General features: G+C 45.2%; 1 protein-coding gene across 4 annotated transcripts in view; it reads right to left on the bottom strand.

Moving 5' to 3' along the window:
- The window catches only part of EMD (emerin), an 82,117-nt gene that overhangs the window by 19,414 nt on the left and 36,028 nt on the right, over positions 1 to 26,675 (bottom strand). For all 4 annotated transcript variants that reach the window (XM_069209477.1, XM_069209475.1, XM_069209478.1 and 1 more), the window contains 2 exons: positions 12,781 to 12,870; positions 6,392 to 6,459 (listed from right to left, as the gene is read on the bottom strand). In XM_069209477.1, the coding sequence (XP_069065578.1) occupies positions 6,392 to 6,459; positions 12,781 to 12,870 (158 nt within the window). The remainder of the gene's footprint in view (positions 1 to 6,391; positions 6,460 to 12,780; positions 12,871 to 26,675) is intronic.

Raw genomic sequence — 26,675 nt, forward strand, 5'->3', positions numbered from 1 at the left:
ATTCCCTCTGCAGGCGTCGCTGTGGGGGTTTCAGGGGGGACAACTTTGGTTACTCACAGTCTTGGAGTCGCCGGAGGGTCCTCCCGGAGGTGTTGGTTCTCCACCAGTCGAGTCGGGGTCGCCGGGTGCAGTGTTGCAAATCTCTCGCTTCTTGCGGGGAGTTGCAGGGGTCTTTAAATCTGCTCCTTGAAACAAAGTTGCAGTTCTTTTGGAGCAGTGCCGCTGTCCTCGGGAGTTTCTTGTCTTTCTTGAAGCAGGGCAGTCCTCAGAGGATTCAGAGGTCGCTGGTCCCTTGGAAAGCGTCGCTGGAGCAGGTTTCTTCGGAAGACAGGAGACAGGCCGGTAAGTCTGGGGCCAAAGCAGTTGGTGTCTTCTGTTCTTCCTCTGCAGGGGTTTTTCAGCTCAGCAGTCCTCTTCTTCTTGTAGTTTCAGGAATCTAAAGTTTTAGGTTCAGGAAAGCCCTTAAATACTAAATTTAAGGGCGTGTTTAGGTCTGGGGGGTTAGTAGCCAATGGCTACTAGCCCTGAGGGTGGGTACACCCTCTTTGTGCCTCCTCCCAAGGGGAGGGGGTCACATCCCTAATCCTATTGGGGGAATCCTCCATCTGCAAGATGGAGGATTTCTAAAAGTTAGAGTCACTTCAGCTCAGGACACTTTAGGGGCTGTCCTGACTGGTCAGGGACTCCTCCTTGTTATTCTCATTATTTTCTCCGGCCTTGCTGCCAAAAGTGGGGGCCATGGCCGGAGGGGGCGGGCAACTCCACTAGCTGGAGTGTCCTGCGGTGCTGGCACAAAGGGGTGAGCCTTTGAGGCTCACCGCCAGGTGTGACAGCTCCTGCCTGGGGGAGGTGTTAGCATCTCCACCCAGTGCAGGCTTTGTTACTGGCCTCAGAGTGACAAAGGCACTCTCCCCATGGGGCCAGCAACATGTCTCGGTTGTGGCAGGCTGCTGGAACCAGTCAGCCTACACAGATAGTCGGTTAAGGTTTCAGGGGGTACCTCTAAGGTGCCCTCTGGAGTGTGTTTCACAATAAAATGTACACTGGCATCAGTGTGCATTTATTGTGCTGAGAAGTTTGATACCAAACTTCCCAGTTTTCAGTGTAGCCATTATGGTGCTGTGGAGTTCGTGTAAAACAGACTCCCAGACCATATACTCTTATGGCTACCTTGCACTTACAATGTCTAAGGTATTGCTTAGACACTGTAGGGGCACAGTGCTCATGCACTGGTGCCCTCACCTATGGTATAGTGCACCCTGCCTTAGGGCTGTAAGGCCTACTAGAGGGGTGACTTATCTATACCTGCATAGGCAGTGAGAGGCTGGCATGGCACCCTGAGGGGAGTGCCATGTCGACTTACTCGTTTTGTTCTCACCAGCACACACAAGCTGGCAAGCAGTGTGTCTGTGCTGAGTGAGGGGTCTCCAGGGTGGCATACGACATGCTGCAGCCCTTAGGGACCTTCCTTGGCATCAGGGCCCTTGGTACCAGGGGTACCACTTACAAGGGACTTATCTGGATGCCAGGGTGTGCCAATTGTGGAATCAAAAGTACAGGTTAGGGAAAGAACACTGGTGCTGGGGCCTGGTTAGCAGGCCTCAGCACACTTTCAATTCAAAACATAGCATCAGCAAAGGCAAAAAGTCAGGGGGTAACCATGCCAAGGAGGCATTTCCTTACAACTATCCATCAAAAAGTAAATGTATTCACAGTTAAACTTTCCTATCTTAGGCATGAGCTGTATCCTTGTTAGACCTGGTTTCATGGGCACCAGGGCACTCAGGGGCTTCTTCGATCCAATCGCATCAACTGGAGTGTTCCCCACTGGTGTCCTGGGGCCTCAGTACTAGTGGACCTAAAACGGGATAACCAAGTAATCCTTCCCAGCACTTGACTCTTATCAGGGTAGCGAGACAAGGAAGTCCAAGGCTTACTCAAGGAGATGAGGTGGGTTTAGACATTCAGAATACAGGGCACACTGTACTACCAGCTAATAAGATCAATGTCCAAAAAAGTACTTTAATACACATAAGAGAAATATACTACACTTAAAACTAGGATAAACCGTGAAAACCAGACATCTCTACAACACCCTGGGACTGAGTTCTGACCGCAAACAGTATTATAGCACCTAGACGGTAAGCACTATACAAACACAGCTAGCATGTAGACACACAAATTGTATTGTATATTACAGACCATGCTGGACATGGTTGCTCTAGTTTTCTAGAGCCAGGATACAAATCCTTGTATGGCAATGGTGTTGTTTCAGCATATGATGTGAAGTCAACTGTTCCAGATCAGCCCTAGAACCCACCACCCAAAAAACAGAAGTGCCCTCCCGTCCTTAGCAAGGACACAGCTCTGGTGGTGCCAGGGATCTGATCACATGTGTCTGATGTCTTGGCACAGTTTATAGGAGTCCTACTAGACCAGTAGCCACTGGCTAGCTGTAGAAGGGTAGCTGTACGAGGGTATTAGCTAGCCAGAGTGCCAGTACACCCTGGTATCCCCATGTATCACAAAGAGAAAGGTAGGAGGCCTGTACCACAGGATACCCTTCCCCCGCTACAGAAGGTAACTAAGTAACACGGGCTGCAACAGCACAGGGGAGGGGTCTGGGCAAAGGTATCTCATCTTCAAAGGATTGGTGGAATCAAGCTTTCCCCGACCCTCTGTCTCTGTTGATGTGCTGCACACTTCCTTTCTTAAGCAGCTGTTTGCAATTTCCTTGTCTTCCAAGCTGATGCTGCTCGACAAGCCTCACAGACAGCTGGTCCTCTGCTTCAGCGTTCAGGCTGCTGATTGATCCTTTTGCTCTTTCGCAGCAGAATCCATCCATCACAGAGAAAACGCTCAAGTTCAGGCGTGGTGAGTAAGCTTCCTTGCCTTTACACTGCAGGCCAACAGTTGGCTTCTATAGATGCTTGTTAAAACCGAAGACCAGTCTTGAACAACCACTGAGCACTCAGGCCAGACTTTTAGCACCTCTGATTGATAGGCTGATCCAATCAGAGGGTCTAGTACTTTGGAATCCTGGGTGCCCCTCCAATCATGAGGCCTATCTGGGTCATGCTCACTGTGTGTACAAGGCATGTATAGGCTGAGTTACTGGGCTTCAGGACAGGCTCTTGGTATCAGTCCAGGCTATTCCCCAGAGAGGAATTTTAATTAACTCCAGACTAAGAGGCACTGACTATCACCAACCATCAAGGAGGGGGGGGAATCACTCCTAGCAATTACTGCAGCTGAACACAGATAAGAGCCAGTGACTACCCCAGCCCACCAAGCTTCTCCAAGGAATAGGCAGGGGCAAGGGGGAGCTGGAATGTCACGCAGAACAGCTCAGCTCATTAAACACAATGGCTCACCTCACCATTCTCCCCTAGGTAACATAATGGCTTTCAAACACACAACCCAGGTAGACAAAGGCAACAGGACCACAGGCAAAGAAGACTGCACAGACTTGATCAGGATGGTGGCTAGCAGCCATCTCAACCACCCCCTACCAAGGGTACAAGGATAAAGGTATCTGACTATAGATTTATTGCTGCCACCACTGTAGTCTACCACCGCCTTGGTAGAGAGGGCAGTAGCTGCTCTCTGTGAAAGAGGGGTGCACTATGCATGCCCTCCTCAACCTCAGAGCTAAGCTCTAGGGTTTCATTCCATGTAAACCGGGAGATCCTCAGTGGACATACATGTTTGTTATGTTCACTGAGGTAGGGATCCAGAAACCATAAAGTAACTTTTAAGTGACTTGCCTGTAGATCACCATAGGGCAGGGGAAGCACGCTCTCCGGAGACATGCAGAAGACTTACCGTCCCAACAATACAGGGAGTGCAGAATTATTAGGCAAGTTGTATTTTTGAGGATTAATTTTATTATTGAACAACAACCATGTTCTCAATGAACCCAAAAAACTCATTAATATCAAAGCTGAATATTTTTGTAGTTTTTAGTTTGTTTTTAGTTTTAGCTATGTTAGGGGGATATCTGTGTGTGCAGGTGACTATTACTGTGCATAATTATTAGGCAACTTAACAAAAAAAAAATATATACCCATTTCAATTATTTATTATTACCAGTGAAACCAATATAACAGCTCAACATTCACAAATATACATTTCTGACATTCAAAAACAAAACAAAAACAAATCAGTGACCAATATAGCCACCTTTCTTTGCAAGGACACTCAAAAGCCTGCCATCCATGGATTCTGTCAGTGTTTTGATCTGTTCACCATCAACATTGCGTGCAGCAGCAACCACAGCCTCCCAGACACTGTTCAGAGAGGTGTACTGTTTTCCCTCCTTGTAAATCTCACATTTGATGATGGGCCACAGGTTCTCAATGGGGTTCAGATCAGGTGAACAAGGAGGCCATGTCATTAGATTTCCTTCTTTTATACCCTTTCTTGCCAGCCACGCTGTGGAGTACTTGGACGCGTGTGATGGAGCATTGTCCTGCATGAAAATCATGTTTTTCTTGAAGGATGCAGACTTCTTCCTGTACCACTGCTTGAAGAAGGTGTCTTCCAGGAACTGGACTGGGAGTTGAGCTTGACTCCATCCTCAACCCGAAAAGGCCCCACAAGCTCATCTTTGATGATACCAGCCCAAACCAGTACTCCACCTCCACCTTGCTGGCGTCTGAGTCGGACTGGAGCTCTCTGCCCTTTACCAATCCAGCCACGGGCCCATCCATCTGGCCCATCAAGACTCACTCTCATTTCATCAGTCCATAAAACCTTAGAAAAATCAGTCTTGAGATATTTATTGGCCCAGTCTTGACGTTTCAGCTTGTGTGTCTTGTTCAGTGGTGGTCGTCTTTCAGCCTTTCTTACCTTGGCCATGTCTCGGAGTATTGCACACCTTGTGCTTTTGGGCACTCCAGTGATGTTGCAGCTCTGAAATATGGCCAAACTGGTGGCAAGTGGCATTGTGGCAGCTGCACGCTTGACTTTTCTCAGTTCATGGGCAGTTATTTTGCGCCTTGGTTTTTCCACACGCTTCTTGCGACCCTGTTGACTATTTTGAATGAAACGCTTGATTGTTCGATGATCACGCTTCAGAAGCTTTGCCATTTTAAGAGTGCTGCATCCCTCTGCAAGATATCTCACTATTTTTGACTTTTCGGAGCCTGTCAAGTCCTTCTTTTGACCCATTTTGCCAAAGGAAAGGAAGTTGCCTAATAATTATGCACACCTGATATAGGGTGTTGATGTCATTAGACCACACCCCTTCTCATTACAGAGATGCACATCACCTAATATGCTTAATTGGTAGTAGGCTTTCGAGCCTATACAGCTTGGATTAAGACAACATGCATAAAGAGGATGATGTGGTCAAAATACTCATTTGCCTAATAATTCTGCACTCCCTGTACTCATGCTGAAAAGTCAGTTTTTCAGGTACGTAGCTTTAACTACATTTGAGATATTGACAGCCATTCATGCATTAACAAAAGGTTGTTTATTGAAATTACTATCTTCTGCTACACATGGACAGAATTCACATTTAGTTCCAGACACTTGGAAACAAAAACTCATCTATTCATGACCTTATTGACCATTGGTCAAAGTCTGAAAAGAACTAAAGGTTAAACCTTACAAAAAGGTACAACTGCTGTGCGTCTCAAGCTTCCAGTACATGATCTATCAATTTCATTATAAATGCTCAACCACTTACATTCTTATAATTCTACAATTCCCTTCCAGGGATATTACTACGGCAAGACAGATATTCCCAGTCAAAGCAGGAGCCAGTTCCCATCACAAATCAACAGGTCCTGGACAGGTTCCAGGTAGTCTTCACTCCATGTGGCAGTCAGCCCTACCATGTCTAAGGAGGGCCTGTAACTGAACCCTACCAAGAGTCAATCCTATCTACTCCAGGTAGTTTAAGTTGATATAGCATCATTCCCCTTGTCCTTGAACTTGAAAAGCAGCCCCCCACATGCCCGAACTATTGACATTCGTATCACACATTTCTTTTGTTGCATGTCCAGTGAATCACTTTTCTTGAATTGCCCACTTCTTTCAGTCTTTTTCCAGTCAATGCATAATGTTGAAGGGTCTTGATGACTTCCAAACCAAATAGAATGTACTATGTAGTTAATTAAAACCTTCGCAAGCTTTAAAAAGCTTCATGATTCGTCGATCATCTAAAACGAGAGGTTCCAGGTTTTTCTGCCCGTTCTCCCTGTTACTTTTATCCATCACCATCTCCCAGTATTCTGCTAGCTCTCCCTTTCACAACACCTGAAGCTGTTGGAAGAAGACCATAAGCAACTATTGCTCTGTGACACACTGCAAGACTTCCTAGATAGAGACTTGTTGGCACGAACAATCGCTCAGAATTGGGGAATTCAGAAGCAGTCCTTACCCGCTGGCGCACCGGTGGTTCACTGTACGTCTTGGTGGTGGAGTAGCTTTCAGAATAATAATCATCTCCTGCAAAGGAAGGGAGGCATTAAAAAACAGTTTGTGAATCAGGAATGCAGAGTACAGTCCTTCTTTTGTTGTATTTAGTTGAAGGCAGCATGGCAGGGTAGATGACTGAAGGCATTTTTTTTACAGTTTATTCCAGTTATTCTTAACATTCAAGTATATATACAACTCCCCACAGAAGTCTCTCTTGGTAGACCTTTGATCTCACTACCTCATCTAACTGAAATACAAAACTCCCAAAACACCTTATAAGGGAGGACAATGTCTGCATGACACATTTCAGGAAAGGAGGAAAAAAACCTGAAGGACACAGACAAAGAACAGCGTCACATGACGTAGCATGATAATCAGAAAGGTACTTCCCACACCTGGGACACTGAGCAGATGCCAGCTATATTATTATGATTGGCAACTATAGAACAAGAACCACCATTATACCCATGGGAACAATACCTTCATATACAATGGTTCTCGTTGGTTTCAGAGGGTGTAATGACTCCTCCCCCCCAATTTCCCCACCCACCCAAAACATGACCTTCTATTCTGGAGCCATTACAGCCTCTAAGTAAGTACTTATTATCCCCACACAGCAGATCACTATCACGTCAACTGAATTTTTGGTCCAACACCATTTTTCACCTTTTGCCCAGTATAAATGTCCCATTCTCCCTCTTGTCCTGATGAGACCCCTGTATCCCGCTGAGAGTTAAAGGTCATCAACACGCATAACACAAACTGCCCTGTGACACTGGCCTATCATGCTGAAAATATGGTGTGGTGTTCTAGCTCACTAGGACACACTACGCTAATTTATTTCTATGGAAATCATAAAGAACATTGATTATTCTTGTACATGACGCTTGTTTGAATGAAAAGGTCTGGTCAGTAACTTTAATGAATAGTTTGGCACCGCCTGCAGACAGCTGTCTTGGCTGATCATTGTAATAATATATGAATAGCTATTCTGAAAGACCAGCTCTCACAATGGATGGTGCCATCACATGGAGAAAGAGAATTTGCGCCAATGGATTATTAAGAATATATTTTTAAAGTAGTGCAAAAATACATTTCTCAGCACCCTCATATCTGCTTAGGACATCAGTGGCAGAGAATACTATATTGTGCAGTATGTAGAATCTAATCTAATCACTAGACAAACAAGTACAGAAGTGCATTTACAATTTACCTGAGCCCTTCTGAAACTAGTGAGTTTTGGAGAAATGTATTACAAATTACTTTTAAGAAATTAAAGAGCTCTTGACCTCAGATGAGGTCATTTGTAGATAAAAATGGAGGTTTATCCAGTATTGGTCAAGTAAAGTTACATCAACATAAATTCTTATTATCACCAGCAACACCAGAGATACTCCCCATCAGGTGCATAACAGCAGCTTAGCCCACGCTCTAATAAGCTATCACAATGGGCTGTAGCTCCCACGTACGTCACACACTCCGAGCCAAATTACATCACTAAACATGTACAAAGAACTAAGGAAGATGGGACATAAAACCTCTCTTTTCACCTTTCTTTACCACTCTCTCCCACCGGACGCAAATGAACAGGGGTTACTCCTCTGCAGTGGCAGAGGGGTGTTGCCCCCCTGGACGAGCCAGCAGATGAAGGGAGGGGTGGGGGTTGGCCACGGGGAGGTGGGAGAGTGCACTATATGTGCAAGTGTGTTTGGCCAGCCGTTTCAGGCCGGCCAAACATACATGCACACATAGGTTTCTCCACCCCGGCTGTATACAAAGCTGGGCTGGAGAAACAGCACAGGCCCCAGGCTTGTGTCTGAGTGGCAGTGACTGCCACTCAGACCAATCCGGACGCTGCTTACATGCTATTTTTAGCATGTAAGCAGTGACAGGATTGCTGGGGAGCCAGTGCTGGTGTACCAGCTAATGCTAGGACACCAGAAGAGGATTAAGGCGGCAGGAGATGGAAGACCGGCAGTGTAAGGTAAGTGTTTTTCTTTGTAACGTTTCCCCCTTCCTTGAAATATGCAGCGACCGCTACTGCAAATGAAGCCTCATGCAACCTAAAATGCTGGTATCCAACTGCGCTGACAACGTAGCCCCCTGAGGAAATCAACAGGTAATCGACAGAGAAAAACACCTAACTGGATTACCGCTGTCCTACAGGAATCCAAGCGCTCCTGCAGACAAGTGGAACAGAAATGGAGGATCAGCAAATCAACCGAAGACCGCACAGCCTACAAAAATGCGGTCACCACCCACCACCAGAACAGTAGAGCCACCAAAAAAGCCGCCTTTGAAGGACGCCTCAACTCCAGCACTCACAACACCAAAAAGCTCTTCATCGTCAAAGAATTCATGACCCCCGGGACAGACACCTCATCCATCCATCCCTCCCTCCCAAGCCTTCTGCGACAACCTCTCCACCTACTTTCACCATAAAATCCAGGGCATCTACGAAGGTTTCAGGAACCAAAACCTGCCAGAACCGCTCGCCACCACAGACCTAGCTCCTCACCAGATATTGAACTCCTGGACCCCCATCACCAAAGAGGACACCCTTAGACAAGTAAACTCCATCCACTCGGGAGCACCCTCAGATCTGTGCCCTTATCACATCCTCAACCTGGCCAGTGCCACCATAGCACCAGAACTCTACCGAACTATCAACCGATCCTTTGAGACTGCCACATTCCCCTTAGACAGTAAGCATGCTGAAATCAACCCAAGGTAACGGAGAAGGCAGTCAACCAGCAACTCACCGAATTCCTCTGGACACACCACAGCCTAGACCCATCCTAATCTGGATTCAGAAGCAACTACAGCACTGAAACTGCACTTTTAGCAGCCACCAACGACATACGCATCATACTGGACGGCGGAGGCACGGCCGCACTTATCCTACTCAACCTCTTCGCTGCATTTGACACAGTCTCCCACTTCACCCTCTGCGACAGACAACACTGCGCTGGCATCCAAGATAAAGCCCTGGATTGGTTCAGGTCCTTCTTCACAGGAAGAGCACAGTGTGTCAGACTACCGCCATTCACGTCAAACCCAAAGACACTTGCTGCAGTGTGCCCCAAGGATCTTCACACAGCCCAAACCTTTTCAACATCTACATCACCCGCTTGCCAAGATCAACAAACAACACAGACTAAACATAGTCTCCTACGTCGACGACACCCAACTGATCCTCTCCCTGTTCGAGGACTCTGCTCAGGCCAAGAGAAATTTCCACAATGGGATGAGAGCAGTTGCCGCCTGGATGGAGGCCATCTGGTTCAAGCTTAACTCGGACAAGACAGAGATCCTCGTAATCGGCTCCACCCCTTCTGCCTGGAAAGACTCCTGATGGCCTGCCGCTCTGGGAATAACACACGCCCCCCAAAGACCATGCGTGCAACCTGGGCATTATCCTTGACTCCTCACTATCCATGACCCGCCAAGTCAATGCCGTCTCTTTGTTATGCTTTTACATCCTCCGACTCCTGCAGAAGATTTTCAAGTGGATTCCCTAAGACACAAGTTAGACAGTCACCCACACACTCAGCACCAGCAAACTGGACTACAGCAACACACTCTATGCCAGCATCACCAAGAAACTTCAGTATAAAGACTTCAAAGATTCCAGGATACAGCAGCCAGACTCATCCTATATATTCCCCGACACAGCCACATCTCCTCCCACCTCAAGAGACCTACACTGGCTCCCAGTCAACAAGCGCATTTCATACAAACTCCTGATCCACACCAATAAGGCACTGCACAATATAGGACCAGCATACCTCAACCACCGCCTTGCCTTCTATGTACTAACCAGATGTCTCCGTTCCTTCCAGCTCGCCCTTGCAGCCGACCCCAAGATCCAGAAAAGCACAGAAGGAGGAAGATCCTTCTCCTACCTAGCAGCCTGGACATGGAACGTGCTACACCTTAAGCTCAGACAGACTGCATCACTGAAGCAGTTCAGGAAGGACCTCAAGACCTGGATCTCTGACTAAGCAACACGCCCACAAACAGCGCCTAGAGACCCTATGGGTGATTAGCTGCGCTTTACAAACCCATGGTTGATTGATTAATGAAGGAATATAGAAAATATATTACTGCAACTTTAGAAACATGCACCATACCACACACCACAAGATTTGCACCCTAACTAAGCAGAATGAAATAGGTGAAAGACACCCATGTCACAAGCAAGGCTAAACAGAAGTATAAAAAACAAACTGATGAGCCCCAAAATATAGATATTTTATAGAAGTTCACATACCTGCAAAATGCGAGAATTTATACGTGTGAAGGCCACTAAATAATCTGGTGTGACAGAATGACATCTATGACGCCCTCACCCCCCACCTTAAAGTTGGCTATCCCACCAATACAATACCCAATATGTGTAGAGTATCACAGGAATTATGCAAACAAAAACCCAAATAAACTGTGTGTGGTGTATCGGTATACAAATACTGACACACTAAAAATGCACACATAAGGCCATCCAAATAGCATGTGATGTGTGATTCAGAACGTACCTTATGAATCACAGAACAGCCTTCCAATTCCACAAACGTACACAGGACCATGCAAGATGGCACGCAATCCAGGACACAAACAACATCACTTAGTTTAAGAAACAAGCAACTCGCATACAACTAAAATTCTCAGGCACTGGTGTGTCGAGCCCCTGCCTCTTTCAAACAGCCATAAAACATTAACATGCCTGAAAACATTGGAAAAGACCCAAGCTCCAGCCAATGAGGTGAGACTAAATTGAACTACAAACTCCCCTGAGACCATCATCTCACAGTCCTTGGCAGTGTAAGTGTGAAAGGGTATAGAACTGATGAGGCTTTAAATGGGAACCAGTGGGCAGTACGTGAATAACTTTATGTGTCCATACATACTGAAATCTCAAATAAAAATTGTATCAATTGGCCATTTCTGGAATACACAATTATTTTGCGAAACATACACATGATATGTCATATACGCAGTCAAGGTCAAATTCTTTTCAGGATTAATAAATTATGAAATCTGACTAAATGTAAAAAGGAATGACACTCCCTGCTCTTTTAAATATGTATTCTCCTCACCAAATCCTACGGTTCACAGATTAAGAAGATGGCATGCAACTAGGTGACCTGGGCTCTTCATTTCACATTTCTTTTTACAACACTGAAAATTACACCAAAAGGCGAAACCTAGGATGGTGGGCACAGATATGTCGTCAGATGCCACATAATGAGGGAGGAATAGGGTACCGCTTTCTCTGCAATTCTTAGAAAGGAAGATGTATTATGCTCAAGTTAACCATCTTACAGGCTGCCGGTGCTCAATTAATAGAGTCTTCAGTCTGCAGGGAGATTAACTACAACATTCTCAATGTTGTCTTTTGAGACAAAGTAGCGGAAACCATCCATGCCGTGGTTTACTCTTTGCTCAGCACTCTCCAAAGACTAGACCGTGCTGTAAAAAGAGTTGGTACATTTTCATCAGTGACCGATTTATTGAGGCTCCATGTGGCTCTTAGTTAAAAAAAAAAAAAAAAAAAAAGGCCACTAGGGGCCAGATGTATCAAGGTTTTTTGCATTCGCAAACGGTGCGAATGCCAGTTTGCGAATGCAAAAAGCCAGTTCAGAATGTATGAAAGACATTCTGAATGCAATTTTAAGGAATCGCAAAAATAGCGATTCCTTAAAATTGCGACCCCGTTTAGAGAGTCCTTATTTGCGATTTCTTTGCACATGTATGAAGGCATTCCTAAGTGCGATTTGGGCATTTAGGAATCGCTATTTACCACCAGGTTGAACCTGGTGGTAACCATGTGAAAAATTAAAAAATGCATTTAAAATGCATTTTTAAAATGTACATGTAAAGCACACATGCCCTTTTGGCATGTGTGCACCTTACATGTCCCCAAAAAATGTTTTGGGGTGCAGCAGAGGGGGCCTTAGGCACCCAGCACCCTGGGGTTTTGCATTTCCAAAATTGCAATTTCTGGTTAAGAAATCGCAATTTTGGAAATGCAAAAAATTTGCAGATATGGCCCAACAGGCCCATAGGTGCGAATGGGGACAGATTCTCTATTTGCGATTCGGTAATAGCATTTGTGATGTTTAAGAAATCGCTATTACCGAATCGCAAAAATCATACATACCTTTTTGCATTTCTGAAATAGCGATTTCTTAAAAATCGCTACTTGAGAATCGCAAATCGGTTGTATGATACATCTGGCCCTAAGTTCTCACAGTCTGCATTTTTCAGTCAAACTTTTAGCAGGAGTCTTTAAAGGCTTGGCTGTAGAAAAAATTAGAACTTATGTCATGCCCAATATTTTCAGGATCTTACCTTTGTCCTGGTAAGACACACGGCCACTGATGCGATCCCGGTCCCGAGGCAAGTCGTACTGCTGCCTCTCACAGAACTGCGAGTCTGACTCTGTTAGGGAAAGAAGGGCAAGTAAGCATGGCACATCTTCTTTCACAACAATACAGACAGTGATAGTCTCCCACACTTGCACTCAAGGTGGGGTCACTGTAAGACAAGAGACACGCTGGCACTTGTTAATAAACCTTCTAGAGCCCTACTGAGGTCCTCCATGGAATATACTGAGCCCCACATACTGCCCAATATCCTGCAGGAGCTCAAGAGTAAAAAGGAATCAGATATGCCTTCCTCTCGGTCTCCTCAAGGTTGCTGAACAGATATGGTGGGAGTGGTCCAGAGAACCTGACCCAAAGCTTGCATTCAGTACTCCCGATGAACAGAGCACCTACTTTGAAAGTGAAAGAAACTGGACTTCTTCCTGTCCCTTTTTCTTCCCTAGTTTTATTCTTAGTGCTAAACCAGGTTAGAAATAGTCTCAAAAATCCCACTCCTAACACAAGAACAAATGTCATTATCCAGAGGCTGGATCATGCACACAGGCTCTTGATGTGACCCTTGAGGCCCTTTCTGAATGAAAGGAGGGTTGGTCAATTCTCCTGTTGACAGGGATGTTGGGAGTATGGCTGCAGAAGACCCATTGCCTGGATTGCCCTTTTTTGAGCATTTATTTGGCCCAGTCTGTCTAGGTTCTGCTTACCAGTGTGGCAGTACTCATAGGAAATGGTTTCTCAAACAGGTACACATGGGCTGCAGTTTCTGGTGGTCCTACATGCGACTCATACAGTCTTTAGGACGATGAACACTTGGAGCAGAAGAGAGAGAGGTGGTTGCTTCAGGATTTTTTGGGGGTGGGGTCGGGGAGAGGGAGATACAGTATCACGTCTTTAAGTCTTCGATGAGTTGTGCTGCAGCGTGTTAGATTCTCTTCAGAGGAGCCATGTGGTGTGTCTTATTTTTCCATCATAAATGCTGCTGCTGCCCCTGCCCTCAGCCTGTAATTCAAAACTCTGAAAGAAATTCTGTGGCCATTTTGGGAACAAATACACTGTTCCCCTTTGTTTCCCAAATTATGGGCTCCACAGATATAGGAGGACTATATATCTACGTAAGCCCTAGTTTGCATCTCTTCAAATTATCCGTTCTTTATTCACATGCAAAGCTAATAAGTGTGGCATTCTGCAGGTCAGTTTCCCTATGTATACAAGAATTTCATTTTCATATGAAGTGCCTGTATGCAACATATCCTGCACATGGAAGCTGCCTCTGCACAGCAGTAAAGTACATGACTTTCAGGATAACAACGGACTATGTTAATTCCACTTAGATTCATTGAATGCCAACTGATCTTATGCGAGTACACAAAAAGACATCTAGCATAAAGCTGGCCACCTTGATCTCTTAGAACTGACGTCAAAATTACCTGACTTATTGTAGGGCAAAGGCACCAGTTTACACACCTCCAACAACCTCTTGGTGCACCCAGTAGCAAGACTGTCCAAATCTTATGAGGTTTATCTGGTATTGTGCACAACACTGAATGCACTCAGACTACTCTGTAGAAAATTGCTTCTATTGGGGGCGGACTCAAATTCCTACAAGTCAAACCATCCTGTGACCGAGAAGATGGGTTCTTATTCACTGGTGTAGGTGCCTATACTGAGCCCAGGATTGTAAGCATCACCAAAGCTGGCGACAAGTGGACCGTCATTAGGCAGTAGGAGTTTTAATACCTATTCTGCCCGCTGGACAAACCAATATTCTCTTTAGCCCTCCTGCATCTAGTAATACAAAAACATAATTTCAGATTTTAATCGGAATTGTTAGACCTATGATTAATGCCACAGCTATGACAACCCTGAACCATACACCACATCCAGGGGCCAGAAACAGCCTACAGTTTGCAGGGTATGGAACATTGCAGGTTTGAAGTGGAACCTCTGGTGCTCACTGGCTTTGAGGCACAAAGAACTGTCATCAGTCAGTTCTCAGTCCTTTGGGGAGGAAAAGAGCAAACAGGTGTGGTGAGTTCAAGTGACAAAATTACAAAGCCTTGCTAGCATATCAGCCTTCATGGTGATGTGGGAATCAAACTCGGAGGCAGTCCAAAGGTAAAACATGACACCCCGTTGTTGAAGATGGCCAGAAGGCGCACTCAGGGTAAGCCTGGGCGGTTAGCTGAGAAAGGGTGATTGCAGAAGTGGAAGTCAACCTGCTAATTTACCCAGCACAGAGGGTACTGGCTAGACTACAGTACGGAGAAGGCCCACAACAGCTACAGAGAAGCATACCAAGAATGGACGGAAACAGATCAAAACAAGGCTAGATACTACTCAAGCCTTCCCATCATTGTAGTACTTGTTCGTATCGGGCAGCGCCTTCAGCGTCAGCAGGCCCCTTTGTGGATGAGAAGTAGAAGACTGAAGAACAGAAGTGGGTCGGTAGTAAATTGTTCACCTTGGAAAATTCCACACTGTCCATGACCCACACCTGCTAATCTGACTTGGGTATCAAACCAAAACCCTCAGGATAGGAGTCAGAGGCTAGAGATATGCTTCACACAAACGTGTTGCTAACTGGAGTCAAGTGCATTTTAGAGAATTACATCACGATATTTAGGTCAAAGTCACAGATTTTACAGGCAGTTTCCAAAGAGGTCAATATTAAGGAACAAACATTTCTCTGCTGGGAAATATGCTGCATGTGTAATAGGAAAATAATATGCACCCAGAAGACACACCGTGCAAACAACATTTTACCTGAGTAAATCACACAGGGGGTCATTACGACCTCGGCGGTCTTTTTGCAAGACTGCCGAGGGACCGCCGTGCGGAAGACCGCCTGTGCAGGTGGTTTGCCGCTTGGCGTATTATGACTGTTGGCTGCTCTCCGTCGTTATTCCGACGGAGAGCCGCCAACAGCCATAGTGACGGGCGGCGGGGATGTGGAGGTTGCTCCACCTCCACCGCCACATCAACAGAACACCGCCCACCGAATCACGTCCTGTGATTCGGCGTGGCGGTGTTCTATTGGTGGTGTGGTGTCGGCGGAGCTGCCCCCATGGCTCCCGTCCCCTTCCAGAGGATCGACAGACCAGGTAAGTCGATCGTCCGTTAGGGGAGGGGGGGTGTTGGGTGTTGTGTGCGTGCATGGGGGTGTGTGTATGTAGAGGGGGTGTGTGAGTGCGTGTATGCTTGCGGGGGTGTTGTGTGTATGGGAATGAGTGCGTGTATGTCTGTGGGTATGTCTGTATGGATGTGTGCGTGTATGTTTGAATGTGGGTGTCCGTGTCTGACTGTGTGTGGATGTAGGCATGTATGTCGGGGTGTGTGCGTGTGTGTTGGTGCCTGCATGCGTGTCGGGTGTGTGTGAGTAATGTTATGTTGGGGGTCGGGGTGGGGAGGGGGGCCCTGCCACCTTTGGGGGGTGGCAGGGGTGGTGGGGGGTGTAGGGGAGGGAGTCGGGGTATGGGTGGGGGAGACCCCTATCAGTCCCAGGGAAGGAATTCCCTGGCACTGATAGTGCTTACTGCCATGGATTTCATGGCGGTTGAAACCACTGGAAATCCACGGCGGTAAGCCGGGTCCAAATACCGCTGGCGGTATACTGAGGGCCGCCGGGCTGGAGACCTGGGTCTCCAGCCCGGCGGTCGTCTCCGCCCTGGTGGGCGGGACGGAGAACCGGCGGATGACCATGGCGGTAACCGCCATGGTCATAATACACCAAGGTAAGACCGCCAGCCTGTTGGAAGTCTTACTGCCGGTTTTCCGCCATCCGCCAGGGTTGTAATGACCCCCAAAGTTTTTAACTGGCAAGCAATAGTGTACAGTATGAAGAACTCTTTAAAGTAAGCAATTTATGACTGGCTTGCAATTCAGTAATCCTGCACACTATATAAATGTTTGTTATTCATGGATACTAACAATACAGGGTTTGGAGCCAAGATGTCTAACCCTAAATTCCAGACTTACTGGCCTAGATTTAGTTCTTGGCTTCCTGGGCACTTGTCAAAATTATGCAATTCTGTGCACATAACTTAAAGTCCTCACCCTGGGCTTCAGTGTCCTAGCAAAAATGTGGGCACTCCTCCCTTGAAAAATGTGCACTGTACACAAAATAATGCCCACGATGTACTGGATCAGTGGTTCCCAACCTTTTGACTTCTGTGGACCCCCAATTTATAATTACTGAAACCCGGGGGACCCCCCCCCCCCCCCCCTGAGTCATTATTGGAATCTCCCTTCCCCCCTCCCCCGCTCACTACTGGAAGTTGGAGACCCAGGCCTAAACACAGTTGATGCAGAAAGTATACAGAACCAAGCATTCTATCGAACACATACACAAATGATAACACATTTTATTTATTTTGCAAACAAATAAAAAAAATAATAATAGGGAGTTTGGGCTTTTCTAAATTCAATTGAAGCCACATATCATCTATATTATATTTTGTTTAATGCACCTGCACTGCTCCCAAATTAATCTGAGGACACTGATTTAACTTTTAGACTAGAATTTCAAATTCCATGACATTTACAATATGTTTTGAAATTTTCAGTTCTACATTTAGCCACTTTATTTATATACACTTTATTAATCTGTTAATATTAGTTAATTTTCTAAGCAATCACGGACCCCCTGAGGAGGCTTCATGGACCCCCAGAACACAGGTTGGGAACCACTTTATTGGAGAATTTGAAGTGCAGTCCTACTGAATGGATTACTTTGACTCATTTCCGCTTTAGGAGTCATTCTCCACTCAGACTTAATTTCCACCTTAAGAATCATCGTCCACTTCAAGATGTCAGGTGCTTAGTTTCTCGAACACCCTCCTGCACAATGTGTGACCGCTACTCAGGTTCACAGTTGTGCTGTGCTCTATGCTGACACCACTTATGTCCTTTTCTTTCTACCTTGCTATTCATCTCTGTTGTCACCACTGGAGAGTCAGCTACATCTACCACATTAGCTGAGAAGGAGACGGTTCAAAACCTCTAGACCCCAAAATGAATATTGCAAAGGCAAGAACATTTACGATACTGAAAATCTGATTCGCTGTATCTTTTTCTTTCAGATTGACACAATCACACTTTAAGACACCAGTGTACAGGAGTTGGACGTGGAAGGATAAGCCTTTTGTGGTAATGGGGAAATCTCCTGGTGAGTTGTGGTGTGATTACATCAAACTATGTAAAATCAGCAACTCAGCTCTTCCTTATGTAGTGCTAAGGACTAAAAGGCCTCCAAAAAAAGGTTAAAGAAAATGTATCTGACCGTAAATTTATCCCTGCAACAGCTCAAATTCTACTATCACACTGCTTCAGTCGCCAAACACTTTTTTTTATCATGAACATGAGGAAGAACATCTCCTTTTGGCTTCAGAAGGTAAAGCAGTTGCACTCCAGAAACGTCTAATAAAATAAAAAAGAAGTAGTGGATACTACAACCAGAGCAAATAGTGTGCATGCACAGTTCAGTCGGGCTCAGGACATGGTCCCTACATGTAGAAATACAAAACAAGGTCATAGATTTGCCGGTTGGAAACAAAAGCCTAGTTATCGCCAATGAATGATGTAGATCTGGAGAAATGTAAAAGAAGAGTGAGGGCCATTACTTCTAGCCAGCAATAGAGCACATACAAGTCTATTAGACTTCGAAACTAAAGCTATTATTTCTTAATACCTCTTTTAGGCAGCAAAGAATGTGTCTCAAATACAAAGCTGACACCCAAAGCGCTGTCACATGAGAGACCGTCAAATAAAGTGGTGTGATAGGCTCAGTGAGTTAACACCTGCCACTAAGGGCTGTTGTGATATGCAGGTCAAGAGTTTGAATTCCAGAAAGGCCTATTAAAATGTCCATTCTTTCAAGATCTGTACATTGATAACCATTATGTGGACAATGGCAACATCTGTTATTTACCATGGAAATAGCAGAAGTGCAGAATGAAGTGATTTTTAAAACAACAGGGACCGGAACTCCTTAAACAGGCATTTGCAATCCAAAGGGTCTCAGATTTGCTCGAGTTAGAGCTATTGGTCTGTAAGTTCAGAACCGGACTTTTCTTGCAACATAAACTGGTCAGCCCTCCCTTATAATTTGGTATTTTCCTTCCACATAATTCCAGTGGCCCTGCATATAACTAAAGCAGTTCCATTTATCTTCTTCCTCTGTCTGCAGCAAAAAAATAAAAATGTTGCCATTTAGCATCCTAATTTAAATCAGCCATGTTACTTCCAATAGATAACCACTTTCACCACCCCACCATCAGAGTGACTGGCTGGCTAACACAATTCTCAAAACAAGACAGCCAAGTAGGAGTAACGACAAATAAACTAGAAGGGTCACCCAAACATATTAAGAGTGTTCAAACAGTCATAGTGTAATAAAAATGTTAAGTTAGCCTGAATCATGATCATACTTACAATAAGGAGAGATTATTAAAACATATACAATTATCATATATACCCAATAAAAACCTTTATGAGAAATAAACTTTTGGCAATAGCCTGTAATGCTCAGAACAGCCGCTAGAGGACACCACAATGAAAATAGCATTTGTAAGAAACATGGTCACGTTACGTCATAACAACATGAAAGGAAAATTACTGAAATTATGGAAGTGTAACTACATATTTAGCCTCTGGAGGCCGTTGTTCATTTCACATTATCAGGGCTAGCATGCCTACTGCAAATTATATTACAAACAAGACCCTTAAAGCACAAACTTCTCCCTGCTGCAAATCAAAAGTTCCAGCCATGAGGAATATTAAAAAGACACTGAATGGAGGGAGGGAGTATTATTTAGGGGTCCCCACTAACTTAGGACGGGGACTCAGAGATGAACTAGACAGAAAAAACAGGTTGTGGTGAAAGTTTTGAAGGTGGTCCCATTGTCCTAGGACCACCACAGGCTGCGTTATAAGCAAAAATGTTTTGTAAAAGAATGCCCTGCAAAGCATTATGGGACGACCGAGTGCAGCAAGTATTGCAGTATATTGACTGTAATGCTCAGAACAGCCCCTAGAGGACACCAGAATAAAAAACTCATTTTAAGAAACATGATCATGTAACCATATATTTAGCCCCTGGAGGGCATAACTACATGAAAATAGAATGGCACAAAGTAATGTAGTGCAACCATATATTTAGCCCCTACTGGGCATAGTGCCCTACACATTTCAGACCTAGCAGACCTACTGCGATACTAAGGGCCTTAGAACACAAACTACTACAAGCTGTAAAATAAAAGTTCCAGCCGTATGAGAACTTAAAAAAGGGGACTGAATGGTGGGAGGGGTTATTATTTTGGGGTCCCCACTAACCTAGTGTGGTTACCCAGAGATGGCCTAAACAGAAAGACTGTGTCTTGTTGAATGTTTTCGTGGTGGCCCTATTGTCCTAGGACCACCAAAGGTTTAGTTATGGGCAAAAATGTTTTGAAAAAGAATGCTTGCAAAGCATTATGGGGCGACTTTTCCCGAGTGCAGTGAATATTGTTGTATCGGCTCTCCCGCTGTGAGGGCGAGCAGCGTTGCGGATTTCTGTTTTTTAGTAAAGCATTTATAAATTATAAGTGTTTTGGGAAAGTTATAGCGCGTGTAGGGGAAAGCCAAAAGAAATGACTGATTAGGTAACAGTGTGAACAATGTGACCAGCGCTCCAATACCGCTGATGGAGATTGCACTGATGGAGCTCTGAGGGCCATTGCTGCCATGGAGCACGAAATGGAGAGACAAAAGAAACTAAAGTTCACCCACGCTGAAGTATATCAGCAATTGTGAAATTATCCATGTAACATGGTCAGTCTGCAAGGCGGTAACAAAACCGGCTCAAGGCGGGACAAACGTAAAGCAATTACCAATGACATCAAGGGATTTTTGAAAGGTGAGCCCAAAAATGAGTGAAAGTTATGGGCGTGAAATGGGTGTGGTTAAAAGCTCTCAATACTTACAACAGGTGAAAGCGATTGCATGCGTGATCTAAAAAAATAAAGCTGGGAGAGGTAGGTCAGAATTCACCTCTCTGAACACAGAATACTTTGCTACTTCCCATGATCAACAAATTCTGAAAGTAATCTCAGCATGCCATGCCTTGAAACATACCCTACTCTCCTTACCTCCAACATACCTTTATTTAGTTACATAAAGTAGCTCTAAAGCTTCTGCGAGAGATTTGCTGGGGGAACCATCAAAAAAGCCCCATATCAAAGGAGTAACCACAAGATTTCACTCATGATACTTCATCATCCACAGAAAGACCAAAGATCCTCAGGCATACTTTAAATCCTGTATGACATCAATCAATTTCTCATTTTCACAAATACTATGGCACTACTCTTGGAGGTGTTACACTAGGGAGACTGGTAAGCACCTATAGCCATTGGGGATGCTCTATTCCCCATCACAGAAGGATTATTTGCAAGTAATCAAATTTGCCTAAAGGGTCAGCACCATTTGTACTAATGCACTGGTCCCAGCTCCAAGTAGTCTCAACACGCGCTCTTGTAGGTGCTTCACTTCTGTGCCTGCAAAGTATGCATCTATAATCTTAAGTGGACAGCTGGTTAAAACTGCAGGATCATGGAAAAGTCTGAAATGCAGGATTTTATGCCACACTCTTCACAATGTAGAATTTGTCAAAAATAACATGAAAACTCAGGCAGGTGATTAGCAAAGGTTTCATTTTGTGGGAGCTCTGCTCAATGTGTTTCTGGCTGTGCTCAATTTACATCAGCAGAAGTACTGGAGCAAACAAATCACCACTTCATGTTGATACCTTAATCTTCAACATGGTGGCTTAAAAGGACCGTACGCCTCTTGTTTTAAAACTATTGAAGAAACTCATCTGAGAATTTTAGCCTTCAGACCATTCGGATTACCCTACGCCACAACAATCACCTTTGTTCACCACATGCCTGCTCCAGCTGTACGTGGCATAAAAAAAACATGTGGCAAGAGGGTTGGGACAGCTGATGTCGCCTGGTAGGTGGTGAGGAAGCTTGTACCGAGGCCTCCTACAACAATTTTAAAATACCAGTTCCTTGGGAAACGCTTTTCTTTCCCTGAATACAGAAAAGGCATCCCAGACAACCAGAATGAGAGAGAGCAAAACATAATAGCACCAGAATCTTCCCTGAAGGTCTCATTTTAGACATTTGTTGAAGGACATTTCACACTAATTAACCAGTTGGGAACCTTTCTGTTTTTACTGAGTGCACAAAATTGTGACTCTGCACTGGACAAGTTCTCCCTCTGGGAATAGGTATTTTCCATGACTGCCTGGTATTCAGTTCACCAACTGGAACCATGGTTCAATTATAAATTACCTTGCTAGAGCCCACTGAGCTCTGTAGCAGTTTGAAAACTGAAGATGGCTCCCATCGTCGGATTCAGAGGCCCATTAGGAAAGAACCCTAACTTCCACAGCCGGACAAGTCAACTCTGCATCTACTCCTTAGGAAGGTGCTTCTGTAGCTGCTTCCAACTACTTGTCTGCTTGGGAGACACAAATGCCTGAAAGTGTCAAACTGACCTGTTACCTATGAGGCTATGTGGACCCAGAGACAGTGGTGGTCCCTTCTGAACCCGAGATGCTACTCATGCTTCCTGCTCATTGCCTGGCAGTGCAGAAAAGGCAAAAACTACTTGCACTTGCTGAGTTTCTTAAAGAATGCAAAAATAATTAGAGAAATTCTCAAATTAATCCCAGCCACTGCCGATTTCTCAGGCCACACCCCAAGCCATTGTGATTATCCTGTCATTCTGCTGTGAGAGCCTGGCCTTAGAAGCTAAGCGTTTTGAGCCTCCTTTCCCCAATCTGCCAGGTACGCTACTAATTAAATTATCATATAGTTTGACCAGAATAAACTAAATGGACCAAAGAAACAGCTTCCAACTGACTCCTAGCCACACCCAACCCTTATGTCCATGTCATGAGTAGAACTGGAAACATAACTCCAGAACCATCATGTTAAATATATATAGTGAAAGACAAAAATGAAGGAGAAAAAAAAATGAAAAATGAAATAAATGTGTCACAATGTGCATATCATGTGCACGTCAAGAAACTATTGACACTGCATCGTCCCCCACTCCTGTGCGCATCTACTAACTGCAGTGGTGTCATTATCTTTTTTAATGATCCAAGATGGAGGATGCCACTGGATCGATAAATAAAAAATAATTGTTACCTCTGTGAAAGCACCTTTTAACAAGTGGAGGGTATTTTAGTGCTTGTCAGCTGGTGGGCCTTTCCCAAAACTTTTTTTACTGACCTTGAGGGTTGGGAGCTTCGAAGAAGCAGATGGTAGAAAAGCAACAAAGTGGGGGTGGGGGGAATCAACGTATGAGGAAGAGGGTAAAATTACTTATTAAGCAAAAGAAAAAGAGCTGAGGAGGAGAAAGCAATAGATAGGGTGGGGATTGCTGCACAGCACACAGGTGGAACAAGCACTCGCAAGGCCGATAGGTCTCGCCTATACAAGAGCGATTGGCTGTGGCATAGTGTTTTGCCATGTTGTACATCAGTGTGGCTGCTGTTCAGCATTGCTAGCTGCTTAGTGTGTCAGAGTGGAGTGGGGGACTAGAGTGTCACAGAATCAATTTGTTGGAATGTTATAAAGTGGAATAGGAGAAATAGAGAGTTGTAGAGTTGAGCAGAGGAGAGCATAGTGGCAGCGTGTCATGGAGTGGAGTCAGGTGGAATAGGGTGGAGAAGGTTGGAGTGGATTGAGGTAGTGGGGTAGATTGGATTGGGGTAGAGTAGGGAGGACTGGACTGGGTTTGAGTGGGGTGGACTGAATGGAGTGGACTGATGTGGCATGGACTGAATTGGACTGGGATGGATTGCACTGAGGTGGTTTGGGGGGAGATGGACTGGAGCAGAGTAGATTGGACTGGACTGAACAGGATGTATTGGATTGGACTTGAGTGGACTGGATTGTAATGGGGTGGATTAGACTGGGATGAGGTATGTTGGATTGGAGTGTGGTAGATTGGGCTGGGGTGGACTGGATTTTGGTGGACTGGACTGGATGAGGTGGACCGGATTGGAGTGAGCTGTTTGGAATTGGAGTGGGTTGTTCTGGAATCGAAGTGAGTTAGGGTAGAGTGGATCAGGTTGTTTGGAATTAAAGTGGGGCAGATGGAAATGGATTGGAGTGGGACAGGTTGTTTTGTATTGGGGTCGACTGGATTGTAGTGGGGTGGATTGGGGCAGATTGTTTTGAAATGGAGTGGTTTGTTTGGGATTGGAGTGGGTTGTTTGGGTTTGGAGTGAAGCAGGGTGGAGGGGGACAGGTTGTTTTTAATTAAAGTGCGGCAGATTGAAATGTAATGAGCAGGGCAGATTGTTTTGGACTGGAGTGGGGCATATAGATTTGGATTGGAGTGGGGCAGATTGTTTCAGATAAGAATAGGGCAGACTGTTATGGAATGAAGTGGGGCATAGCAGGGTGACACTGGGGCAGAGTAAGGTGGATTGGAATGGGGTGAACTGGGATGGAGAGGGGTGGATTGGAGTGGGGCGTATTGTTTTGGATTGGAGTGGGGCAGATTAGAGTGGGACAGGTTATTTTGGAGTGGAGTAGGCCAGACTGGAGGGGGGCAGATTGTTTTGGATTGGAGTTGGACAGACTGAGTGGGGCGGATTGGAGTGGGACAAATTGTTTTGGATTGGAGTGGGGCAGATGGGAGTGGGTCAGACAGTTTTAGACTAAAGTGGGGCAGATTGGACTAAGGTGGAGAGGGGCAGATTGTTTTGTATTGGAGTGAGGCAGACTGGGAGGATTGCAGCGGGTCAGACTGTTTTGGATTGGAGTGCAGCTGACTGCAGTGGGGCAGACTGTTTTGGATTGGAGTGGGGCAGATTGCTTTGTACTGAAGTGAGGCAGATTGGATTGGGGTATATGGGAGTGGGGCATATTGTTTTGGATTGGAGTGTGGCATATTATTTTGGACTATAGTAGTGCAGATTGTTTTGGAGTGGTGCATATTGTTTGGATTAGAGTGGGGATAATTGGATTGGAGCGGTTTGGGAGGATTGGGTTGTGCTGGACTGGACTGGGGTGAGTAGTGTGGAGTAAAGTGGGGTAGATTGCAGTAGGGTTTAATGCCCGATGATGTGTTAAGCATAATTTCATAAACTACACATAATAAAGAAACAACATCACACTGCAATATTTCAAACAAGATAATCTTTTGATAAGAGCGCCCACGAGCAAATCTTTAAAAACAAACAAATAAAAAAAAATGAGTGGAGAGAAGACTTGGCAAAATAAAAAACGTTAGGCAGTGTCCTGGTGGGCATGTTTTTGCCAGTCACAAGCCTTCAGTTTACAGAGCACTAGAAGTTCAAAAGAACAAAATAGTACCTCAGTCATGTCAGGAGCAGCGGATGAGCACTGATTAAGTTCAATCAATCAGTGCTTGGTCCCTGCACCACAGAAAAGGAATGGAAATGATGCCAGACCTGAAGTGGACAAATTACAAGACTGTAAAGACGAGGGCCACGCAAGCCGACAAATATTGTGTGACAGGTGGGCTTCAAGCCCTTTACTGTACACAACAGTCTCGCAGGCGCAACCCTAATAAAAATCAGCAAACAAGAGAAAATGCAACTAAGAGGAGGATGGAGTAACACAGAGCATTCAAGGGCGAAGGTGCAGATGTCTTGGTAGGGAGGAAATAGACATGAGGGCGAGAACTTGAACATACATGCACTGTTGTAGATTGCCTAAACAAAAAAGTAGTTCCTCAATGAGAGCAGTGGAAGGATATAACTCAGTCAATTAAACGGATGGTAAAGAGGCTATGCTGCACAGAGGGAGAAGTACAAGAAGGAGGGCAAGCCAATGAATAATAAGCAAGTAAATAAGTATGACAATTGAGCTGACCAGTGATAAACAGTGTACACACTATACGTCCACAATAAGTTTTCACTGGTGAGCCCTAAAAATAAAAGGTGGGAGTGGCCAGGGACAGCTTAAAGCCCTGTTTCCAAACTGTATGTGAAATTTAGGACTTAATTACGAGTTTGGCTGTCGGGGGAAAGCCATGAGGGCGGTCCGACAGCCGCTGTGTTGGCGATTCGACAACCAAATTATGATACATTTGTTGCCTGGATGAAAAACCACCACCAGCAACACAAGATTGCAGCAGTGGCTTAACAGTCCTATGCGGCTCTTGGAGGGCAGACTGCCAGTGTTCGCGCTGGCCCAATTTAGATGTTGCTTACCACTGACATGACTGTGTCGGTCCAACCAACACATCTGAAATGGCGGAAACTGAGGGATATAAGGCAGGACTTCACCTGCAGGCAGCGTCACACATCCTGTGCTACCATGGAGCCCATCCTACAGGTCCTGGCGCTGCTTGATGGCACATAAAATTGACGCTGTCATGGATGCAACCAACGGTAAGCCAAACTCTTTCCTCCAACTCCACTGCAAATCAGCAGGCTGTCATTGACTCGTATGTGGGCTGTGCTCGTTGACCCAATTATATGTTGTGTGCCCCGGGTCGAAGTTGAACACAAGGTATGACCCAATCACAGCTCCATGAAGCCCCTTTTGACAAGGTCACTGACACTCCACCACCACACTCTATAAAACGTAACATGTGTGCACATCCCAGTTTCAAGGATAGTGATGTGTTCATAACATTGTGTGACACAACAGCAAATCCTAATCAAGAACACACCTAAAAGTTGAAGTGACACCCTGTAAGGAAATGCCTCCTTGGCATGGTTGCCCCCTGACTTTTTGCCTTTGCTGATGCTATGTTTACAATTGAAAGTGTGCTGAGGCCTGCTAACCAGGCCCCAGCACCAGTGTTCTTTCCCCAACCTGTACTTTTGTA

This window comes from Pleurodeles waltl, chromosome 10 (genome assembly GCF_031143425.1).
Source record: "Pleurodeles waltl isolate 20211129_DDA chromosome 10, aPleWal1.hap1.20221129, whole genome shotgun sequence".
In the NCBI taxonomy this organism is placed as follows: Eukaryota; Metazoa; Chordata; class Amphibia; order Caudata; family Salamandridae; genus Pleurodeles; species Pleurodeles waltl.